This window comes from Balearica regulorum, chromosome 9 (genome assembly GCF_011004875.1).
Source record: "Balearica regulorum gibbericeps isolate bBalReg1 chromosome 9, bBalReg1.pri, whole genome shotgun sequence".
In the NCBI taxonomy this organism is placed as follows: domain Eukaryota; kingdom Metazoa; phylum Chordata; class Aves; order Gruiformes; family Gruidae; genus Balearica; species Balearica regulorum.
The window spans coordinates 8,677,337-8,700,311 of NC_046192.1; the positions used below are offsets into that span (position 1 = coordinate 8,677,337).

General features: G+C 43.3%; 1 protein-coding gene across 1 annotated transcript in view; it reads right to left on the reverse strand.

Annotated features, from left to right (window-relative positions):
- Nucleotides 1-10,148: 10,148 nt before the first annotated feature.
- Nucleotides 10,149-22,975, reverse strand: part of EPHA4 (EPH receptor A4) — a 105,874-nt gene continuing 93,047 nt past the window's right edge. The window contains exons 14-18 of the mRNA XM_075760988.1: nucleotides 21,093-21,242; nucleotides 18,463-18,656; nucleotides 15,791-15,946; nucleotides 14,616-15,505; nucleotides 10,149-12,648 (exon numbers count right to left, since the gene is read on the reverse strand). Of these exons, the coding sequence (XP_075617103.1) occupies nucleotides 15,391-15,505; nucleotides 15,791-15,946; nucleotides 18,463-18,656; nucleotides 21,093-21,242 (615 nt within the window). The 3' untranslated portion in view covers nucleotides 10,149-12,648; nucleotides 14,616-15,390. The remainder of the gene's footprint in view (nucleotides 12,649-14,615; nucleotides 15,506-15,790; nucleotides 15,947-18,462; nucleotides 18,657-21,092; nucleotides 21,243-22,975) is intronic.

The following is a 22,975-nucleotide window of genomic DNA, read 5'->3' on the forward strand; positions in this document are numbered from 1 at the left end:
GTTGTTTACCATGACTACATGAAAACATATTATACATTGCCGTGGGTTGGACCTAAACCCAAACTCTTCTTAGGAAACAAGCCAAAACCTGAAGTTCTCACCTGGCTTGGATTTGAAAAATTGGCAACTCAGCAGTTTTGAATAATATCTGTGGAAAAAACATAAACTACTAAAATTAGACAAAAGTTTGTTCAGAAGGTTTTTCACAATTGTTCCAGAAAGCTAGTTCCACATTTCTAGTTCATAAAGCAGTCTGAAACCCATCCCGCCCGCAGGGGAGTGCTGGCTGAGCCAGGTTCTTTCACTGCTAAGAGATTCACTAGGTGATTGAATAAAATAACACACAGGTTAAAGTCTTTTTTCTTTTGAAGACAATGATAAAACTCCCAGTGGGGCTGGGATTTAACTTGAGGATTACAGCTGCTGTGAATCAATCCTCTACCAAGTTTAGAGGAGTTAGGCCAATTAACACCAGCCAAGGGCACAACCCTTTCATTCTACCCAGAAAGCAATAATATCTATTATTGTTTTTCCCAGCCAGAGCTCTGCCATTCTCTTCACCACAATTTCCCCTCCATCTCCCACCTTTTCGCATTTCCCAGTTCTGACACTTGGCTTGCAGAGCCCTCTGAACCCTTAAAAATATTTGCTCTCTAAAAAGTAATAGAAAGAAAAAATGTTTGGATTTTTGCTTTGTCAGGAATCTACTTTACTCATGTCCAATTAAAACAAAGATTACAAGTAATCTCCTCATTTTCAGCAAGGAAGGAGCTGGGGCTTTTAAAATATACAAATCAAGTGAAATAACAGCACAGACTGCTAGCCCCAAATCAGATGTGCGTGGAGGCACGTATGCAATGCATTACAAACACCCGCTCCACATCTCAGCCCACATCCAGGGACGTCTCGGGTCCATTGTCCACCTTCTGAACTCTCCAACGCACAACAGACTTTACGTTCTTAGATTATCTTTTGTTTCGATAATCAGTAAATATATTTATGCATTTTTAATTCACCAGAACAGAGTGAACTGTTAATTTGTGACTTCACTTTTCGTTATGTCAACTGTACAATTGAGCAAGTTCTCCTCTTTGAAAAACTTTGTAACGTGCTCTTTGCTACATTTTTGTGTTCTAAGTGGTTCCTCTGCTCCTTTTCCCCTCCTCTTTCTTGGCTTCCCTTTTGTTTCTCAGCTCTGCCCCAGCCACCTCCTTCTACTTTCAGACAAACTTTTCACAGCCTAGAGGCCAGACTGAAGCGAAGACAACCTCCTAACTCATGGGGGCTGTGCAGATTTACACCTGCTTACGATGCTTGGTCTGAACTAAAGTGCTGTAAGACAAACTACATTACCTCTTCACTCTTTCATGCCAGGAAAACCCCAGCTGACTTCTTAAGCCATCTTTAAGGCTGCTTCGCACTTCTAGAAATCAGGGCCATAGAATATGAACAGTGTTTTTTGGTTGCGTGCATTTTTCTTTTAAATTATGGGTTCTCACTGAGAAAGTTTGATTGATTCAGGCAACAAAAAAATCCCATGCAACTCAGTTGCCCAGTCACACACTGAATTTCAAGTAGTAATGAATCAAAGAGGACAGTTCATGAGCTGAATGCTTGGCTGTGCTCTTCAGCAAATACATTAAAACACTCCGGTTTGGTTTACAAAATGATATATAAACAAAAAGAGCAACATCATATATATCAAATACCTAAAATGAGCACACAGCTGAAATGCAGCTGCTTTAAGTGGGTTTCACTTGAACCAAAGCCCCAGAATGCAATGCTGAGGCTGAAGAGAAAAGAAAAAGCTGCAAAACAAAACAAATGAAGCAACAGAGCTCTGATCCCACGAGTCCAATACTGCCCTAGGTGAATACTCAACTGCACGTCACCTCATCTATGGGGATAAATGCTAGGTTCATGCGGTTACGTATGGAAGAGGCATGCTTTTTTTTTTTTTTTTGCACAGACTCAGACTTTGCAATGAACACAATGTGTTCGTGAGTAAGACCTCCAGTTGCTCAATTTTAGATTCCATATGCTGTTCCTGCCGATAATGAGATATTAAAGACTGAGTTAAACCAACATGTCATTCTGATTCAAAAAGGTAAGCTTGTAAGTCCATGGAAATCCCTTTTTAATACAAGCAGAAAGGTCTTAGCATCAGTATTAGTTTGTTTGACAGTCAACAGAAATTAGAACCAATAAGGAAAAGAGTGGATGAACAAAAGATCTACATTCCAGTAAGAAAATAAGACTTCGTGTTACAAAAATCATCTGGTGACTTGTCCTGTGCTAGGAAGCTGTTTGGGTTACAGGAACACTTGGAATTGCCTGGGCAGCCCTATGCCTGTTGACAATACCACATGCAGCTTCTCAGTCACACACGAGGGGCAAATTCATTCTTAGAACACGGAGCACATGTATAGGAACGCGTGTGATGTTTTACAACTGCTTTCTTTGTGAACAAAGGGAAGAAGCGTTCCAGTACCCAACAGCACATTGTCTTTATTTCCTCAATAATTTAAGTAGAGCTGCTTTTCATTTATTCCTGAAATATGTTTGAATCTGCACTAGATAGTACTGTGATGCTCTCTGGATGTGTGTCGTTACAGTAAGCACAAGCCTCTCCAGTCCTGTAATGAGAGCGGGGCTGCCAGGAAATCACAGGGCATTCAAGACTTGGGAAGATGGAAAATCCTCACCAGGATTTTAATTTGAGAGGGGTGAGGGAGGTTTAATGATAGCAATGGAAAAAAACTGGCATAAATGAGAACCGGAGAATAGAAGATATGAATAATTTGGGGCAAGCATAGGAAGGAAACAATCAAAAAACCCAATAAACCAGGACTTTCAGACAAACTGTGATTTGAGGTTATTTGCATGAAGAATAAGTGCACTGAGGGACCAAAGACCCAAGTACAGGTGAAGAAAGCCAGTACTGGCACCGCTGATATGAGTGTGTGGAGTAATTACCAGCAAATGTAATTTTTCAAATGAAAATATGCATGTTTCTTGAGAGAGAAGCAGAATTTCAAGTAAAACCTGCCAAGTAGACCTGGTGACTCTGCTGACAGTCCAGACAAGGCCCTGGCTTTATTTATTGCTCTATCTGGCTTCTTTGATCAATGCAATACAAATTTGAGCTCAGGCCCAGAACTGGCCGTATGGGCTCCTGGAACACAAACCAATTCTGTTCGGCTTTTCTTCCTCCACTGTGAATAACAAAAGCTTACTTCAGTTGGCTCAGTGTTTGACAACAATTAACTTTGGGAGGAGGGAACAGAGACCATATCATTTTTCAACAAACTGCAAAACTACAATCTAAAAAAACCAGTATGCCCCTACTTCAGTTAAACTGCATACACCCCCAAACTTAGCATGATTTTGCAGGTGTTTCTGATTTAAGCCACACTTGTTTGCTGTTTGCTGCTTTCCCCCATGCCTTTAGTAAGCAAGTGACAAGCTAAAGGCTTCCTATGATACAAAACATACCCACCACAGAAGCACCAGCAAAGGCATCAGATCTGTTGTTCCCCAGCTTCTGAGCCCAGAAACACCATCCCGTGGGGTACCCCAAGACACACAGGGGTCGGGTGCATCCCTGGCTGAGCCTGGACGTGCACTGCGGCCAGGAAGGGCTTGCGCTGCTTCCGCAATTAATTCACAGAGACAACATTTGCATCTCCTGATAGCGTAACAACTCCTGGCGCTGCTACCCAGCCCAAAGAGGAAAAAATGACCTCATATCCTCAGGGAACTGGCTCCTTGTGAGTTCCTTCTCCCCTTCCAAGCAGCAGCTGTAATTGTGGCTTGCAATTAAAAGACATGCCCAGCAGCTGGGATACACCTTGGATAATTTCCACAGCTGGCAAAGGCTAAATACACATTGACCACTGGTGGTTTTATACACCTTGCAGAGGTCATGCTGAAGACAACCAGTTGCATTTACCTCAGATGGAAGCAAAAATAACGTAGCTGAAGTCAGGGTAGCAAAAAGATGCAATGTCAACAGTGTATTTGTCTTTTTCTCCTTAAGTAGACTACTCCTATGCACAGGTTAAAAGTAGCCCCCAAGAAAGAATTTTACCAACCAAATCCCTATCATTTTAATATGTCTCAGTCCCACCCAAACTCTTCAAGTCAAGCTCAGGGACAGATTAGTGTGACTTACTTATGTTCTTTTATAAGAACAAAGAGTTTATTTTTTTATTAAAATGTTCCCAAGATATTTCTTACCTCTGTTAGAGAAAAGAGGCTGAACCAGGAAGAAGTCTGCACTTTACCAGGAAGATGATTGCTCTCAGGGACCCTGATTGCTTGTGGCAAAAATTCCCACAGGTTCAGAAGCATTTTTTTAACATGTTCTCCATCGATCCGACGACAGACCTGGTCCCAGCCCACCACCAGACACCTCTGAGTGATGAGTGAGTCCTGCTGAATGAGGGCTTGTGCCTTTGGATCCGGCTCACCTTCTGACAGGTTGCTCTGTATCGTACCAAAAGCATCCCTGTGTATTATGCGCATTTGTTGCCAGCTGGAGTTGTCTTATTGTGTTGCAAATAAACAATAATGATAATAATGATTTTCCCTAGAACACGCACTGACAGCAGCACTGCTGTGGAAATGGTACTTCAACCCTTGACAGGTTCATTTCCAGTTGTGCAAGTAAAAGTAATGGAACACATTTAAAAACCTGACACGGGTATTACAAAGTGTATCTGAATTGTCTCCCAGGGTTGGTCCTGGGACAGGCGAGCCCATGCAGACCATGTGCTCATGGTTACATCCTCCAGAGCAAGCTCTCGCACACCGGTGCAGTCGGTGTGTCAGTGCAACGTCAAACGTAACTTCAGCAGCTGCCTTAGCAGTCATTCTGCCAGAGACGTGGGTGGACCGGGGTGAGAGCAGAGGTGCGGTGCTCAGCGCTGCACCACGATAGTCAGCCAGAACAAAGCTCCTTGTGTGTATACGAGGCAATTTCGTATACACGTAGATAGATACAGATGGATTTTGTACTACGTTGTTGGGATGAAAGGAGCCTCTTTTTGAAAACTCCATTGCTGGATGATACCAGGCAATATTACAGCAACTTTTTACTAGGAAAAACTCCTCAAACTCTTTTCAAAGGATTCATAAACTTATTCCTCCCACTATTTAATTTGTTACTAAGCAAGAGAAAAAAACCACCCACTCTAATCCAGCTCTTGCACATCCATCTGTATATTTTGCTCATAATACTCAGTACTGTTCAATTCAACCACAGGTTTAATACATAACTTACAAGTTATTCCCAGAATCGAAACAGTTGTGTGGACTTCCTTGGGTTTCAGAATAGAAATGCCACAGTCAATCAATTAAGAAAGCTAAAAGTAATCAGTCACCCACGGTTGATTGGATTTAGCAGTTAGTGAATGCTTTTTGTTCCTGCATCAACTACACCCACTTTTGAAGCTGATTAAAAATTTTTTTATGATCTCTTCCACCTGTCAGGATGATAACCTGGCTCCAAAACTAATCAGCTCTAAAAATAAGCACCTCCAAAACCCTGGGTAAGTCAAAAGTAGTTCTTCACAGGCTGCAGCCTGGTATGAAGACAAAAGCAGGCGAAAAGTGAAGCACCACCAGTTCTTGAGGCCAGTAATGCTTAGGAAAGCTGTATCCTTGGGCACAGGAAGAGCAGAGACGCTGCCTGCAAATGTTCAGTAGCTGCCACTGGCTCAGGCTCTCCTCCCTCCCTCCCCCAGTGCAGTAGGAAGCCACCACAGAATTGCACATGGTGTGAAACGGCCTCAGTGCAGGTGAATCTTCAAAACTTGAAACAACAGAAACTGCACTGCTGGTATTTCTCAAAAAATAACAGCCAGCTTATTAGGTTGCTTTCCCCTTTGTGAGTGATCTGCAAAGTCAGCAAAAGACCCTGAATCCTGGCTCTGCTGTTCCCACGGCTCCTCAGGCAACGCTGAGCTGCTGCTGCCCACCGGGACTGTTGGATGGCTGGGAGCACGTCGCGTCCCTGTGCGCCTGCCCAAGCCTGCAACTCATCTATTGGCGGGGCGGCTGCTTAGTTTTCCTTTTCTTTCCTTCATCTGTGGATACTAGAGATCAAAAGTTGGTGAAAGACACATAGATGGCCTGTCTCTTCAACAACCATAGTGGAGCACCCTAAGAGAGTGCAAAAATGACAAAAAAGGTCTCTGAGGATGTCATGTTGCAGTTCTCACCATTTGGCCAAAAAACCCCCATCTGCCATCATAATATGAACCTGAAAACAAAGCCGACAAAGAGAGGAGTTGCGGGGCTCCACAGGAACCTTGCTGTCTGTTGTTAGATACCACTGTTTTGTATTGTTAAACATGTACTTCAAATATTTGCATGAGTCATGGCCAGATAAAAAAAATGGACTAGAAGACCAACCTGAATGTGGTATCACTACTCAAGTCATTGCCAAAACGTACTTGAAAATACATTGTCTGTTGGAAAATACAACTAAAAATTATCTAAATTTTCATGTAGCTAAAGACTAGATCCTTAAGCTGATGCAAGTCAGGGCAGTCCCAGTGAAATCAGTTCATACCACCTGCGGGATAAGATCAACTCATTTATCCTTATTTTCTTATTACTGTCAGTGTCACCTTTCCTAGGCCTTTCACATTATGCTGCTTCAATCAACTCAGCAGCCTCTTTAAGCGTGGAAGAACATAATCATTGAATTTTAACCTCACATTTTTTTCCAGAAGCATTTTTTTCCAAGGGACTTTTAACTAATTTTTCAAAAAGATGAAAGTAAATGCTCTTTAATCCTTGTCATATATTGCAAATCTGCTGGCTGGAAAGTCCCAGGAAGCTCTCAGACACTGATTAATGAGGTAAGCAGATGAGCCGGGCACTCCCCCACTTCCCCCACTTCTCATGGATTTGTAAGTGTTGAGTTTCCAGGTGATCCCGCTGGCACATGGCAGTGAGATGGCACTGAGCTCCATAGTTCTTCGGAAAATTTGAGGCCAGAGTTTTTAAGGGACTTTTGAATTTAAACCTACTGAAAACTCCAGCTCTGACGCCCACTCAACCTCCCAAATGTTTCCATTTTCAAAGCATGTATGACTTGGCCAGCCACAGTTGCTGAACAGCCGAAATGCTGATGCTGCTGAAAGCTAATGACCTTCAAATGAACAGGAGCCCAGCGAGCATCTCCCAGGACAGGGGACACCCATCCATCCCTCGCTCACTGAAGGACCTTCCTATACCTTTGACCTTGCTCAGGCCAGGTGAGACCTGGTCAGACCACCGGTTGCTGGTGAGGAGGAGACAAGACACCCCCTTTCATGAAAGCCACCATCCCAGTAATACCATGAGAAGGACCAATTGAGAAGGCCGTGAAAGGCAAGGAGGAAGAAGGGCCCACGGGCAGGACCTGCCTTGGGCATGTCTCTTGTGCGCAGGGCAGAATTTGCAGCAGGCTCTGAGGCATGGGAGGCATCAGAGCAGCACAGCAGATCGCTCAATAGCTTTCCAACCTCTCCGAGCTTACGTGGCTTCTTGCTGCGACCATCGGCTTACGAAAAATCCCTTCCCCAGGTGACGGAGACATTTTGGGAGCTTCGTCAGCAAGACACTTAATGCAAGGCTGAAAATCCAACTGGGAAGCGGGAGCTCCTTACGTGAGCTGCTGCACCCCTCAGCTACGCAGCTCCAAAACATCGTTAAAAGTTGGCAGTAGGCACCTCCCTGCACCTGTAACTGCCTTCCAGCCCCAGACTGCCCGGCCCGGCCCCGAGATGTGAGCTACTGACCCCACGGGAGGCAAGGTACCCTGCTAGAAATGGGAGGAGAGCAGGGTTCCTGATGGTGGTTTTGTTCTGCTGACCACCGCTTTTCTTTTTTTTAAAACAGTCTTCAAAAAATAGATACCAAAATGCCTCAGCCCATTTAATTCATTACAAGACTTTATAGAACAGAATCATGAGTAGCTTCAAGAGCGCTATAAAAACAAGGATTTCATTATCTTTTGTTGGTCTGGTTACAGGCTAGTAATCCACAGCAGATTACTGGAATATAATTGCCCTCTATATGTATACGTACAAAAGTAAGTTAGTATAGCATATTCCTGTGGCTACTCTCTCCATCCACCCATGGAGAATACATCTCACTAAGCTGATTGGAATGGAATGCTTTAGGTTTTAGTTTTATTTTTTAAAGAAAACCTCTACATATTCATGTAACTTTCTTGGAGGCTCCTGTAAACAAAGAATTGTGTTCAGGGCCACGCCAGAAATACGATATGTCAGAGGTCTGTAACCCATTCACGGAGAATCAGTCAATGGCCCAAGGGTACTTCCTTGCAAGGGAAAGGGTAAAATAACTGAGGTCAAGGCCTCAAACGCAGCTCTAGTTTTAATCATGTTGTTGATTTAGAGCATAACATGCTGCTTTTTTTTTTTCCTTCCCAATTGTCAAAACCCATTTTATTTTTCTTGACATGTCTAGAACAGCCCCAATGTCTCTAGATAAACCATGTCTGTTCTTCACACTGCTCCATGCTCAGCCCATGGGCAGCTCTGTGCATTGTCACCGAGATGCAAATATATAGGCTTTATATCTCACTAGAATCACCTGCCTCATGCTACCGTATAAATATGTGGAAAGACCAAGGGGCAGAGAGAGAACAAATGTATTTTTGGTAAGGAAATATTTCAATAACATCCATATACTTGGAAGAAAATGAAACCATTGGGGTAAAAAGTTTTGACAGGATGATTTTGTAGATTTGGGAGCTAACAGGGACAAAGCAGAGAATCAGAAAGAGAAGGGAGAGTACCCAAGTCTTCAATCCTCGCTGGACATTTTGACTGTTGTTTCTTAAAAAGATGTAAAGGTTTTGCTTTTGTTTCACAATAAAACTAAATCATTCGTAAAACCTTTTCTTTGTGTGCATGAAATGGAATCTGTTTTTCCAGCCATGACACATTCTCTCTTAGTACAGCGGCTGACCGAATAAAGGCGCCGGAGGAACACGCAGCTGGCTGGCTTGCCCTCTCGAGTACGAAAGGACCCAATGAGCTTGCTTTTACAATACAGAAACCCCCGGCCATCGGCGGGGCTGTCTTGGGACCGACGCTGTATGAAACGGTTCTGCTGGCTTCACTGGAATCTTTACCAAGAAGAATTTGCTTCAAAATATTTTTCAAATAGACAAGTTCAAAAGCTCAAGCAAATTTCCAGAAGAGCCACCACCCTTTCTGCGGTACCTGTGAGCTGTGTACATATGTAATTCAGATAGTTAAAGTGCCAGAAAGCCTGTGTACCCTAAACTAAGCAGCAGCATTGTAAAGAAGCGACGGTTAAGGACATGACACCCTTGGCACGTGCCCATACGTGTGTTACCATTACACAGCAAGATTCTTTACACAATACGCACTCTCTCGGTCTCTGGCTTGGAGCCCTCGTCACAGAAACCGTCCTCTTCCATTTTCTGCTGCTCCCGACACTCTCACGCCTCTGGTTTCCGTTTTGTCCCTCACCTCCCTCCTCTCGCTCCTGCTTCCCCCGCCTTCCCCCTCTCTGGCCACGAGTCTCCAACACGAGCCCACCAACCCACCCAAACATAGCCCACGAGCAGAGCAACAAGTGCAGTAACGCATCAGCAAGGTCACGGTTCCCACATTAGACACGAAACCCTGGCCCAAAGGCAGCTGTGAAAACCGTGGGATTTCTGCCAAGGCGACGTCTGGCCCCAGGCAAGGTCCAGGCAGTGGGAGAGGGGAGGAGGGCTACTCCCAGCCGATCCCAGGCGTGCAGGTGAAACAACATTACGATCCCGCAGCTTCTTCTCAGGCACAGCGCCCATGGATGCTGCCTGGTCTCCGAGGAAAAAGCACTGCGACCGCTAACAAGGTCAGCCTGACTGCAGCATCCTTCCCCCATTACAAATACTCAGCACACCACACAATCCGGGACCGCAACAAGAAAAGGTATGCGCGGGAGTTACGCAGTTTAACTGAACTTCGGGGGTGCGTTCCTGTGAAACCTACCGGAGAGAATTCATCGCTTTGGGGCAAACGCCAGGATTATGACTCTGAGTTCTGTATTTGTATCTGGTGTGGATAAACACTAAATTAAAAAAACATGCAATAAACAGAAATAGTCCATTTCAGGTTTGTACAGCAACTACTTTATTATTTTCAAATGCAAATGTTCGCATTGTTTGCTATTTTACAATTTTACAAACTAGGTATAAAAGACCATAAATAAATGACATAAGTTACATGTACCTAAAATTCATGGAGGGGGAGAAAATTACAAATTAAAACAAAATAGAAAAATCTATATATCTAACCCAGAGATCGTTCAAATGCACAAACCAAGAAATGCTGTTAGATTTTTTCAGGATGAACTAAATTATAATATGCCTCATACATTCTAATTTTAACCACAGTCCTTGCATATTCCAACATACTTGCAGTGATACAAAAAAATAAATGCACTCTCTTTTTATTTGTCTGATTAGTATTACAGGTTTTTTTTCCTTTTTTCTGGTTATGAAAATGTCACAAAAGAAAAATACTGCTTTTTAAGTCCTGTTTACTGGTTACTTACCAGCCTTTTGTATTTTATACATATATATTTTTAATACATAAGATCCATCACAAAATTAGTACAGCAAGAAACCCGGACAAACATCAACCAGTGGTGTGTGAGCAGGACAATTTCCTAACAAACAGAGGCTTATCATGCGAGACAGTCCCGGTGATCACCTCTCCCAAAGGGGAAGCAGCGCCGCGGCACTCGCTTTCCTTTCGCCCCCCGCTCCATCCGGAGCAGCCGCCGCCAGCGGCCCTTGGCACAGCTGGCACCTCCCGGTGCCCCGAGCACGCTGCCCGGGCTCTGCCCGCAGCACGGCTGCCCTCGCTTCCCTGCCACGGACCCGCGGCTGCTCCTCTGCCAGCGCAGGCAGAATTAGGGTTAACGATGAGCTCGGAGGGTCAATGAGGAGGAAGCAGGAGGAACTTTGGGACGCCACTTTACGGCTCTGGTCAAGGCTGTGCTCTCTTTTAACGCAGCGCACCCAGCCCCCCCCAGCTCTGCTGGAGCCCCCCGTCCCGTGGCAGTTTGCTGTGCCGCATGGGGTACCGCGGCAGACGCCAGCCCCCCGCAGCCAGGAAGCAAGTGGGGAGCATCACCTGCCCCCTCCAGATACCCAGCGGCCGTACGTTCCCTGGGCTCTAGCGCACAGCTCCGCTCAGAAACTACCTTACACTACATTAACAGCGAATTCTCCAACCACAGAAAGCTTCTCTAGGTAGTACCAGTAAGTCGCAGCACTGTTCCTCGGGCCACGGAAGAAAGAGTGCCTTCTACTGCACTTCACCAGCTCTTCATCACCCGCACGAGGAACAGGACACATTTCACAACTCTCTTACTAGCTACTGTGACCTTACAGCTCTTGTTGTATTTTTGTTCCTTAACTGTGCTGGGAGCAAATGAAGTGTTTTGATTATTACAAGTTTTCACAGCTTGCACACAGAGCAAGGTGCTTCTGTGAATGGAAGAATTGCATATATTTGTTCGCATTCAACAAGTCTTTAAAATCCCATTTTTGCAGATAAAAAAGGCTACTTAAGAATTCAGTTCAGGGTTACCAGTGGATAGATAGGCAGGTGTTGCCTCCGTCACCTTGCCATTGAGAAACTGGTCGGTCTTGATCATGAACGGGGCATTCGTATGAATAAACGACACTTAGGAAAAACTTTAGCACCCTTATGGATCCCATAATCCCCAACTCCAAAACTATTGTCCCTGTTTCAGGCTGCAGAACACTCATTAAGGTTAGTGTGGCAGCTCAAAAATACACTTACAGATACAGAGATTTAAACATATGTTAATGCCTGTGTTGTTGCTACCATTGCAGACGCAAGCTATTGGCCTGCTCTCGTACGACAGGGGACTCCTGCGCTTCCAGAGGTGTTCTGGACGCATTCACAGGCAGTTCTACACACGAGGTGACTCGCACGCAAACACACGCACACAAGCACACGTACGCACCTTTCAGAGGAGATAATAATCCATTATTCATTCAAGGAAAAAAAATAATGTATTTATATCACTGCAATGGCACATTTTGTGTAAAATGTCACTTCAGCAACGTATATAGGCAGATCACAGGAACTGGGTTCTTTGCTGCGGCACCTGGCCTGGTGTCCATGGTAAGATGTGTAGTGCTCCATCACCTGCGTTCGTCCAGATGCAGCAGTGACAGCCAGGGGATGAAGAGAGAAAATAACAACATATATAAATAAAACCAAAGGTAGGAAGGGAAAGCAGAAGGGGAGGAGAAGAAAAATCCAGAAGTCCGCAGGGCTTTGACACAGTACATTCCTCAAGTGACAACTGGGTGCTGAGTCTGATCGAGTTAGTTATCTCTCAACGAAGAAAAAAATCAGGGTGGGTGGCAAGGAAAAAAAAAAAAGAGACAGTAAAAGTCACACTCTCTTCAGGGACAGATGACTGTTCAGTGTGTGTTTTCCAGAATCAGTGCTAGGGAAGACGCAACTGTGGATCCAGAAGGTTTCACATCTAGTCTGTGTTCCTCCATGGTCAATATGATCAATAGGACGGGCTATGAGGCCGTGAAAGCAAAATCTAATTTCCCTGCAGAAAAAGAAAACAGAAATAGAAAACATGAATCTATTAAACAACACGCAACAAGCCAAACACGCACACCTGCCCGAATACCTCCTCTTAGATTTCCCAGCAGAAGCGCTGCTGTAGGCAGCCAGCCCCTCCTTGGCTGCTCCAATTGCTGATACACATCAAAGGAAAAGACCTGAACTCATCTCTGCCCTGGTGAAGAGGTGACAAGGCAGAGGTGACTGAGCTGCCTTCACAGTTTTCATTCTGTAGGGGCACCCTTTTTCATTTTGTGTGGAAAAAATTGGAGTGTTTTGAATTACCGTTACTAGACTCCAAGAAAGCAATTTTACAAGCTGGCCAGAAAATTGGATGTATTTTGTTTTTACGTAAAAAGACAATCTCAACAGAATGCAACAGATTTACAGCAAGAGGAAACTTTAAGTATCTCTGCACTTAAGTAATAAAAGAATTTTCACTGCTGAAAATACAAGTGTCAGGTCTTTAAAATGAGTAATCACTTCTTATGTTGCCTGGCAAAATGACATTAAAACATGCTGGTTTAAGTAGTTTTTTAAAAGAAATCTTAAATTCCTTGAAATAGAAAAACCTTTATAAGTAATACCGCAGAACAGCTTTTACTAAGCTGTCATGACTTGACACGATCCACATTTAGCACCCCATATTCTGAACAAGTTGTTTTCTGAGAAAGTTGGGGGTGAAGGAGAGTTAGTGGTTAAAATCAGCAAGTTATTGTTAAAAGTGACAAAAAGTGATGTGAGTGACGATAGAGTAAGTGTGACTTGTCCAACTGAGTGAGCTGTTTTGGATTTAGAATAAATGCAATTATGAAAAGAATCTGACATATAAAGCCACTACTTCATTTCTGAATTTGCTGTCAGGTGCGGAGTGGGACCAAAATATTGTAGAGCCAAGCACCAGTCTTAGCACCATCAAAATAATTTATACACTCTGTTCAAAAAGAGCACTGAAAGGTTTAGTATAAACAAAATTCAAGCCTTAACGTCTTCAGAGCTTTACCAGATAAAGGTGTATCCTACGTGACCTCATGAGGACCACTGCATTCCTACAGCAGTCACCTCCACCTAGCAACCCAGGGGACGCTTTCACTCACTGAACTTTCCATCCATTTCTAAGAGGAGCTGGAGGGCAGCTTGTGCTCCACCTCGTTTCCCACCCTTGCAGAGGGGCACTTAGACCTCAGCCATGCAGCTTATGCCTGGCACTCGCACCCACAGTTGCCTTGATAATCCAGCCTATGGGGCTGGTTTCAAAAGTGAATTGGGTTCCCACAGCTGATGAGACTGGACCACAGTGTCTGAAGGGTAAACGCCGCTGCACAACATGGAGCTATCACTGTGGCCAACCCTCAAAGTGTGCAAAATCAGGAAGGCTGCAAGCACAATCCTGTTTACTTCTGCTCCCCCTCCCATAAAACCACTGACGCAGCAACTGAGACTGGTCTTTCTAAAACACAAATATTGGTTCTACTGTTGTTCGTGAGAGGGCAGGAAAAGTTCTTGGTTCTTCATGGTGCATTTATGAGTATCTATACTTTACAAGGTTATTCTTACTTTTGATGAGATCCATATGCGTGGGTTTTTCCACCCAAAAAATAGGGGCATCCCTAATGCTCTCAGTGTGAAGTCAAGCTCTTAGTACTGAATTGAGTGAGACCCAAGACATTCTCCTACACCTTGTCTGCACATCCCAACACGCAACAGCTTGAGAGCAAGACGAGGTTTTGAAACAGTGCAATTTTCACTGTCATCAAATAGAGCAAACAATGGGAAACACTAAGCAATTAGTCTGGGAAGACAGCACAGGTTCACACGAACCAGTTGGGAACCCCAAATAATACATACCACAGCATCTTTTCCCCGCTCCCCCCTCAACGGTGATGAAATCCTAGCACAGTTTACGAAATAGAGCACCACAAACACATTGGACACTGCAGTTCCACTGACCTTCTCCGTGTGGCAAAAGGAATCGCTTCTTGAAAGAGAAAAGAAGTCTGAAAGCTCCACAGCCACGATTGTCACAGCTGACTACTGGCAAGATGTTCACAAATTGTCTTTAAGTGGTAGGCTTCAGCACGGCACAGCAACAGCCAATAATCCCCCCAGAAGTCCAGTTTTGCTCAGTAATCCACGAGGTGGGTCATTTCACGTCTCAAGCCCGCACGTGGGTAGATCACTAATCGGCAGGCACTGATTAGCCAAATGATATTCTCACTGAGGTTTCTGCAAGGTATTAGCGATGCATCAAGTCTGCAAAAAATATCCTAGGGCAGATTCTTCATTCCAGTGAAAGATGCACAATGGTGGTTTCACCCACAAATAAAACACTATGGTTGTAATCCTACGGGTCGGGTCACAGGGAAAAGGAAAGTAATTTTGTTTATGTTTTTTAAGCACAGTATCTGGCAGCAAACATAGCATCAAAACTTGAATGTGACATTATATTTATATAGATACACGTATTTTACATATCGTTGATCAACAGAGAAGTACGTTCCAAGAAACAATTTGTTCCAGGTCTGGTTTAAAATGACGGCTTGTCATTTCTGGAGGCCCCCCTCCCAACACACACGCTCAGTTTCCGCAATCTGTACATCAAGCAATGCTGCAGATCTTTATTTCGACGGGCGAGGAGACGAAGTAAAAAAAGTGCAGTTCTTCAATTAAAGTGCATGGATGAGGTAAACTAATTTCAAGAGTTTTGAGTTTATTCAGTACTGGCTCAGACGGGAACCATCCTGCCGTGCATCTGTTGCATTTGGGTGCGCATTGCTTGAACGCTGCTCAAGATCTTGTTCTGGTGCGCGATGGCAGTGATCCCGATCCTTGCCAGGTCACTGTGGAAAGCAAGAGAAGAAGCAGGGGGCTGAGAACCATGGATCAGATGCTGGTGCAGAGAAAAACATTGAGTCAACCGCAAGCAACATAGCAAAAGCAAGGCAGATGTACAGAAATGTTTAATTAAATAAGTGAAGGCATTCTGGAGGCATTTTAAAGTTATCCTCCATCCAAATGAAAGGCATTCCATTCCTTTAATGAGTGTAATGATATGCAGCACAAAGCAAAAGAGCCCGATTAAATCCAGATTTACCAGTTCTTTTGTTATATTGCTGAGTACTTACTCCTGGTTCATATGCACCACAGCCTCTAGGGTGGTATAGCCAGCAGCTGTGAAGTTATCCTTGTATCGCTCCATTTTAATGGCTTGGAGCCAGTCACTGACAGAAACAACCGCTGAGAACTCGGGGGAGCTGGGATCCAGCAGGGCTGTGCTAGGTCTGGATGCCAAACAGTGAAAGGACAGAGAAATGGTGTCAGCCGGAATGAATCGCAAACCAAAGTCTGGTCTCTGCAACAATTCTCCTCAATGATTAGGGAAAGTAAGGGCAAGACGTTCTGCCCAGTGAGACTGGTGACTCTCTGCACAGCAACGTAGATCAATGCAAGGAACTTAACGAAAGGCAAAGTAATAGGCCAATTCCTGCAAAGAATTAATTTGACCCTAGGTTTCTATTTTTGCTTTCAGATCTACTTTGAACCACAATGCCGTTTACAATTTCCACCTCAGATGCAACCAAGTTGATAGAAAATGCTTTTACTTCAAAAAACAAAGAAGATGGCAATGCTGGAAGGCGTTCAGCCTACTGGGTCTGTATCTCACAGGCAGCAATGCGAGACCTTGCCAATCCTGCATGTGTCAGACCTCAGCTCAGCAGCTATAGAAACACCACTGAGGTATGCGCAAAGGAACTGGGAGCTCGCAACCTGCCAGACTGGTTTGGAGGGCAAAACTCAGGGCGGGTTCAGATAAATCCTGTTTCTAGCCAGGTTTGCAGGCAAGCTCAGTGCATTCAATCAAACTCAGGACAGCAGGGAGTTAATCCCCTCTTTAATCAATCCATTCCTGACTGGCGCGTGTGCCAGGAGTGGCGGGAATCGTGCGAGCTTTGATCTTTGTTTGCACTGTGGAATGTGCTTCTCATTTTCCATTGCACAGACTTGCGAATAATTATTTTTACAAAATTTGCTTCTCTTATTAATATCTAAGTTATTCTTTCATGTATATTGTAAATCACAGTTTCATTAAACCATTATAAATTACTACTATCTATCTAACCAAAACAATTATCATTTAGCAATTTATTTGAAAATGCACATCATCAAAGATTAGGTGTGCAATAGCATAATTATGTCTTGCCTAAGGCACCAAGTACGTGCTGGTAATACTTGGTACAACTCTTTTACTGTACTATCTAACACAAGACCAATGATGGCAACCTAATTATATACAATTACGCTTCACATATAAAGTCATATAATATATTAATAATGTTATATGCATATTTGAAATTCATATTCCAAGGAGAAGAAAAATAAAGATCTATAAATAGCCATGAACATGAAATGACCTTGAATAAGCTATTAACTTACATACACACACACACAGAGAAAATGACCTCGTACAGGCTATTAACTTTTGTAAAATCTATATATTTTCAAGAGCACCTGTAAATTGGAAAGAAAGCAAAATGGAGGAGTTCATACTGTGATTCTCAAATCAAATTATCACAGCAGATCATATTGTGATTCTCACCATGTAAATTATTTAAGCCTCAAGGGTGGATACATTTTTGCCAGGCTACCAAGGCCATTAGGGCAATCTGGAAGATATGTGGTGGTAGTGGCCTCACAGGGTTCATAATCCTTCTTCTGATAATGTACATTGTAAGCAAGAGTCACAAAGGGACCTACAAGTTTAAAAACGGAATAGCTTTTTCCAGGATCTTGTTCTGTTGGAGGCTGAAACAGAACCTCTGTTACTCCTTCACTGATTCAAGACACTTAATTTTGTATTGCCCAATGGATATTTTTGTACCTTCCCTTCTACTGAAAAATATCTTCCCATTATCTTCCCCTTGTTTCTCCTCTTTTAAGCTTTTTTCCATATTTGCCGTAAGCAGATTTACCTGACAAAGCAAAGCCATTTGTTAAAAATAGAACAAGTCTGGTGTAAATTAGTAAAGCTCCTATTACTTCAGCAGTGTTTCACCAGCTTAAACAAACTGCTGATCTGTCCCAGCAAAGATATTTTGGTTTTACCCTACAATTCTGGGAGTTTCCTCCCTACTGCGCTGCTTTTGCACGTACCAGGTATACCATGCTTAGCAAACAAAACACAAATGTAATGCGGGATCGGTGGAGACATGAAACTGGCTTTCCACAAAATTAAATTCAAATTCACATAAAAATTAATCCACACCTTCCCAATGCCTGCAAGGCGTTGGCTGTAATGCCGTAACGCCGTAATTGCAAATCCTACACAAATCTAGGGTTTATAAAACTTGATGATGTACTTTTCCTGCAGAAAACCACATCACTGCTGTTAGCCACACCGCATTGAGGCTATCCCATCAAGCCCTTTCACTAGGGGGGAGAGGGAAAAGACGCAGCAAACTTTGTCTTTGCACAGAGCTTGCCTGCATCAGAACTTTTTCAGGATGTGTGTAAGACTCTGCTCTAAACCTGGTCAGCATCAGCGTGATACAGCAACAGCTCTGCTCTTTTGATTTTCCTTTTCGGAGCTAGGAGAGTCTGGGGTGCCCAGTGGGGCTCAGCAGTGTGCCAGCATGACCCCTCTGCTCTCCTGCATGGTGCAGTGCCTGCTGCGCAGTCTGGCTCTGCAGAGCTACAGAGCACGCTTTAATCCCAGCGCAGAGGTTTAGGGGACTCGCAGCTTTGCCTGTCATCTCCACCGTGCTCCCTCGTACATCACCGTTACAGAAGCACCGCTGACCTGGAGCTCTCGCTGCCCGTCCTCTTCAAGCTGTTGGGGTTGCGGATGAGTTTGTCTAGCATGTTGACGATCTGTCCAAATTTAGGCCTGTCACTGCGTTCCTTCTGCCAGCAGTCTAACATCAGCTGATGGAGAGCAATGGGGCAGTCCATCGGGGGTGGCAGCCGATACCCTTCTTCAATGGCTTTAATAACCTATAAATGGCACAATTAGGAAGGCATTAGAGAACATCAGACACTACTCATATCTACCAGCTGAGTATCATTTATCCTAGGGCGATCCAAAGTGTGGAAACAAATCCACAATTAAGTGCAACAACAGGGAAAATTGCACTCAGACTCAGGCAGTTGGCGGTCTCAGAACTGTCATTTCTCAGCAATTCAAAACTAAAAGGGTACAGCATCCAAAGCAGACATCAGATGCAGCAGGGCAATGTATCACAAAAGAGCACATGGGATACAGGGATGACAAAATAGACCAGGTTAGAATTAAGCAACTATCCATGTTGGACAGAGGGTTGGAGAAGCAACAGGTCTACGCAAATCTTTACTATCTGTCAGTTTTAGGTGTGATATGTTGAAGATGAAATTTCCCCCACCATTTTTAGGCTACAGCAGATCACTCCCTCCTCCCTCTCCTGGGCTAGCTCATCTCTGTCAGCAATACAAGCCTCGTAGAGAAACTGCTGTCTCGCCACTGTATGGTCTGAACCAAGAACTGCAGACATGGGAACCCTTTTGTGCAGCTTTACCAAGAAAGTTACAGAAGCCCCAGTGCAGCAGTGGAAGTATTCATTTCATTCTTAATAGAAACCAGAAAAACTCACAAGCTGAAGCCATTTCAAACCCTTCAAAGAGGGCTCCAGAGTTCAGTACTCTGATGGCTTCTTAGCTCTCTCAGGAGAACAGGATGTGACCAGGACTCAATTCTGACATGACAGGGACATCACCCAGAAGCCTTCAGATCTTAATTAATCGATATGACTTTACTGGCAGGATTCAACATGAGACTAGAGACCAGGAGTGCAGAGAGACTGAATTGCACTAAATTCTCTTGCCCTGGTCTTGTCCAATTAGTGGCTAAAATCCACTGGGAGGACAGGGCGAGGGATACACTTATTAGCAGCTATTCAGTGACCACAAACAAAGTGGCTCTCACTACTCCAGAAAGTATGAAGATCCTTTTGATTTCTCTTGATTCAACAGACACTGGGAATAATTCGAAACCCACTTCTGTTTTGCTGTGAAAAGCACTGCTCTCACCATCGTTAAGGAGAAAAAAACCCCATATGTCTATGCCATGCACTAAAAGGAGGATGCAAAGACAGTAATATTTGCTTTCACTGTCCTGTTCAAGCCAGCTTTGCAACACGGTCTAGCACCGCACACTAGCAGAGTATAGCAGCCTAATATGCTAGCTCTGCGTTTGTTGCACTGAGCTCCACGGTGCTGTGTAGACATGCCTGATATAACTGAGACACATCTGGTGTTTTATTTTCTTGCTAAGTCTTGATGATTTCCTGTTAGCAATGGAAGGCTAGATTGGGTGCCAGAAGAGACATTTCACATCAGAAGGAAATTAAAATTATATCCCCCGTTTAGATTAAATGCCATCCGCATCTAGACACTCTTTGAAAATGTTCAGCTCTACATAAGAAAGCAGATGACTTGTAAAATGACTTAACCACTCCCATGACCATATATTCAGATTAACATTTTCTTCTTCCTTTATATGTTTGTAAATCCCCTGGGAAAAGAATTATGGATAATCTATGCCTCATTTTCACTGGGATTTTTTTTTCTCCATTTAATAAAAATTCTATTAGCAAAAGCTGTTATTAGCATTATTATTAAATACTCTTCTGGAATAGCAGTCATTGTGCATGCTCCCTCTTGGAATACACTGAAGTAGTCCAGATGGTACGGTTAAACAGGACATGCATAATTTAAGAATGGTCATTTAGGAAACCTGCTTTTTAATGTCCTCGGGGGGCAGCTATGCAATTGTCACAAGGATGCTCTGACTGATAGTCAGAATTGGATTTCATACGTGTTGCTTTAGATATCCTGCAAGAAATAAAATCATCTGGAAGAATTACAAGCGTACTGGGGCTTGAAGAATTAACTACTAATAGGAAGCCCCATTAAATTCAAGTGTTTTTTCTTAAAGACTTTCAATAAAGTTGAGATTTAATATCAACATTCAAATCTTCCCTCTCTTGACAGTATTACGATCTGACAGTTTAAATACATTCGTTTTCCTTTACTCCATTCTTCTTTCTTACTTCAATTGCTTATAATATTTTTCAAAAAAAAAAAAAGAAAAAAAAACAAAAAGGAAAAAAGAAAGGAAAATTGATACATGCACAAGTTATAGACCCTAACCTAAGACCCCCCTATTCCCTGATCATAGATCAGGCTTGAAGGATTCAAGGAAGTCTTAGATGAAGAGAGGTTCCCTGAGAAAACAGAAATCTACCACCCATGATGTCCTCTTAAAAACCCGGAGTAAATGCCTTATAACCATATAGCAATTGGCACAGAAACACATCAGCAGACATCTAAGGACAAAGATAAAGGCATGGGGGGAAAGGGAAAGGAAAGGAAGAGGAAGCTCAGAAGGAGACTCACATCTTGATTGGACATATCCCAGTAAGGTCTTTCTCCATAGGACATCACTTCCCACATGACGATGCCATAGCTCCACACATCACTAGCTGATGTAAATTTACGGTAGGCAATTGCCTCTGGTGCAGTCCACCTGATGGGGATCTTGCCACCCTGTCACAAATGAAAAAAACCACAGGCTGGTGAGTCACTGACCCAGTATGTGCGTGGCTGACGCTGTTCTACATTGCCATTAAAAATACAAAAGGTTTTCTGTACGCAATTCCAGAATCCTTCTTAAAAGGCATCTACTTTCTTTTTCTTGCCATAAAACTGTCAGATCCAACCAGGAGGCAATGCTGCCCATCTGTTTTCTTTAGTCACAAGGAAGCGAACCAGTAAATTGTTAAATGTATTTTTATCAGCCCTTTAAGAGATCTCTGCTCAGGGCTATGCTGAAGCATGAGAACAAGCCAGGGGTTTTGCAAAGTATATATTAGAGATTTAGTTGACAAAACAAATAAGTACATGCTGTTAATTACTATTTCCTTGCTTGCCTGTCTGACCTGTTTGGCCTGTTTCAGAAAAATGGGATTATAAACGTTTTGCTTTTCAAAAAGGTAAAATCAGGAGAGGATAAACTGGGAAGATTTATGAATACCGTGGTGTTTCCCATGGGCAATATCCCAACTCCTACCAGAGACGTGAGACGGCAAGCAAGCCTCTGGGCTCTCCCCGTCCCTGTGGGAGGAGTTCATCACCAGACCACGGTACAAGGCTGCTTTTGATACCTGTTGGAGGGAGCTGCCTCTTGTTACAATACTTCTTTTTAAACAAATAAAACCACTGGGGCATCTCATTTGGGCCACTGAGGTTCTGCACTGTTTTAAAAGGAACACATTTCATCCCGTTTAGCTGATTTTGCCTTAGGTGAGTGATCCCAGGCCAGAGATTTCTCCTTTTGTTTATGCTAATATGCAAGGTGTTTTTAATTGAGCTTTTGGTTTCCTCCAGTTCCATCTGGGGAACGACTTAAACTGAACAAAGGTTTCAGGGTTTTTTCATTTGCTTTTATGCTTTTCTGATTAAGCGTATTTTGGTAGGTTTTTTTCTCAGCAATCTTCTAGATAGTTTTTATCCATAAGTGAGTGCAGCGTGTGCATACTTAATCATTTATGGTTCTAATATCTCTCTCAAGTGTTTAACGTGGACTTGTTCCAAAGCCAAGTGAAATCAGAAGGGGTCCTTCTCCTGGCTTCTTTGGCCTTTGCATCAGGCCCTTAGAGAATCAGTTGTAGCAGTATGTGCCTTGTGTGGCTATAGGATGCTCTCACTTTATTGAGTTATACTACTAACAGGGAGCAGAACACACCATTCTCTTAAAAAAGGATGCTTTAAAAATTGCATTCTGTTGCATTGTCTCTGGTTATGAAAAAGCTCTATTCCTCCTTTCAGACACAGATGCACAGACATAGTTTATACATGGTTGTCATTCTAAAAAAATATCAATAAGTTCTTTTTATTTAGCTGCTTGAGTACGGTGGAGTTCATCCAAATTTTCCTGATCCTTCATTACTGATACCAAATGAAGACAATGCACTGTAAAGCAAATGTCAATGATTCCCTGTAGTTTACTCTTGAGAGCAAACATAATACTATATCTCCACTCAATAAATTCAAAGGGAAGCTTTTCAATCATTTCTGTCTTGCCCTTGTGTGTTTGTCTAAACTTTGATTTCCCTGAATACAGCTTTTCAGACCTCTGCTTCTGCTTCTTCCACTTGCCACTCATGAGCGAGAAATACCAAGGCTGGCCAGCATTTAATACTACATGAGTCTATCCTTCCCTGTAATGAACTGTGAATCCATTAAAGGATGAGTGTTGGGATTAAACTGCAAAATCTGAG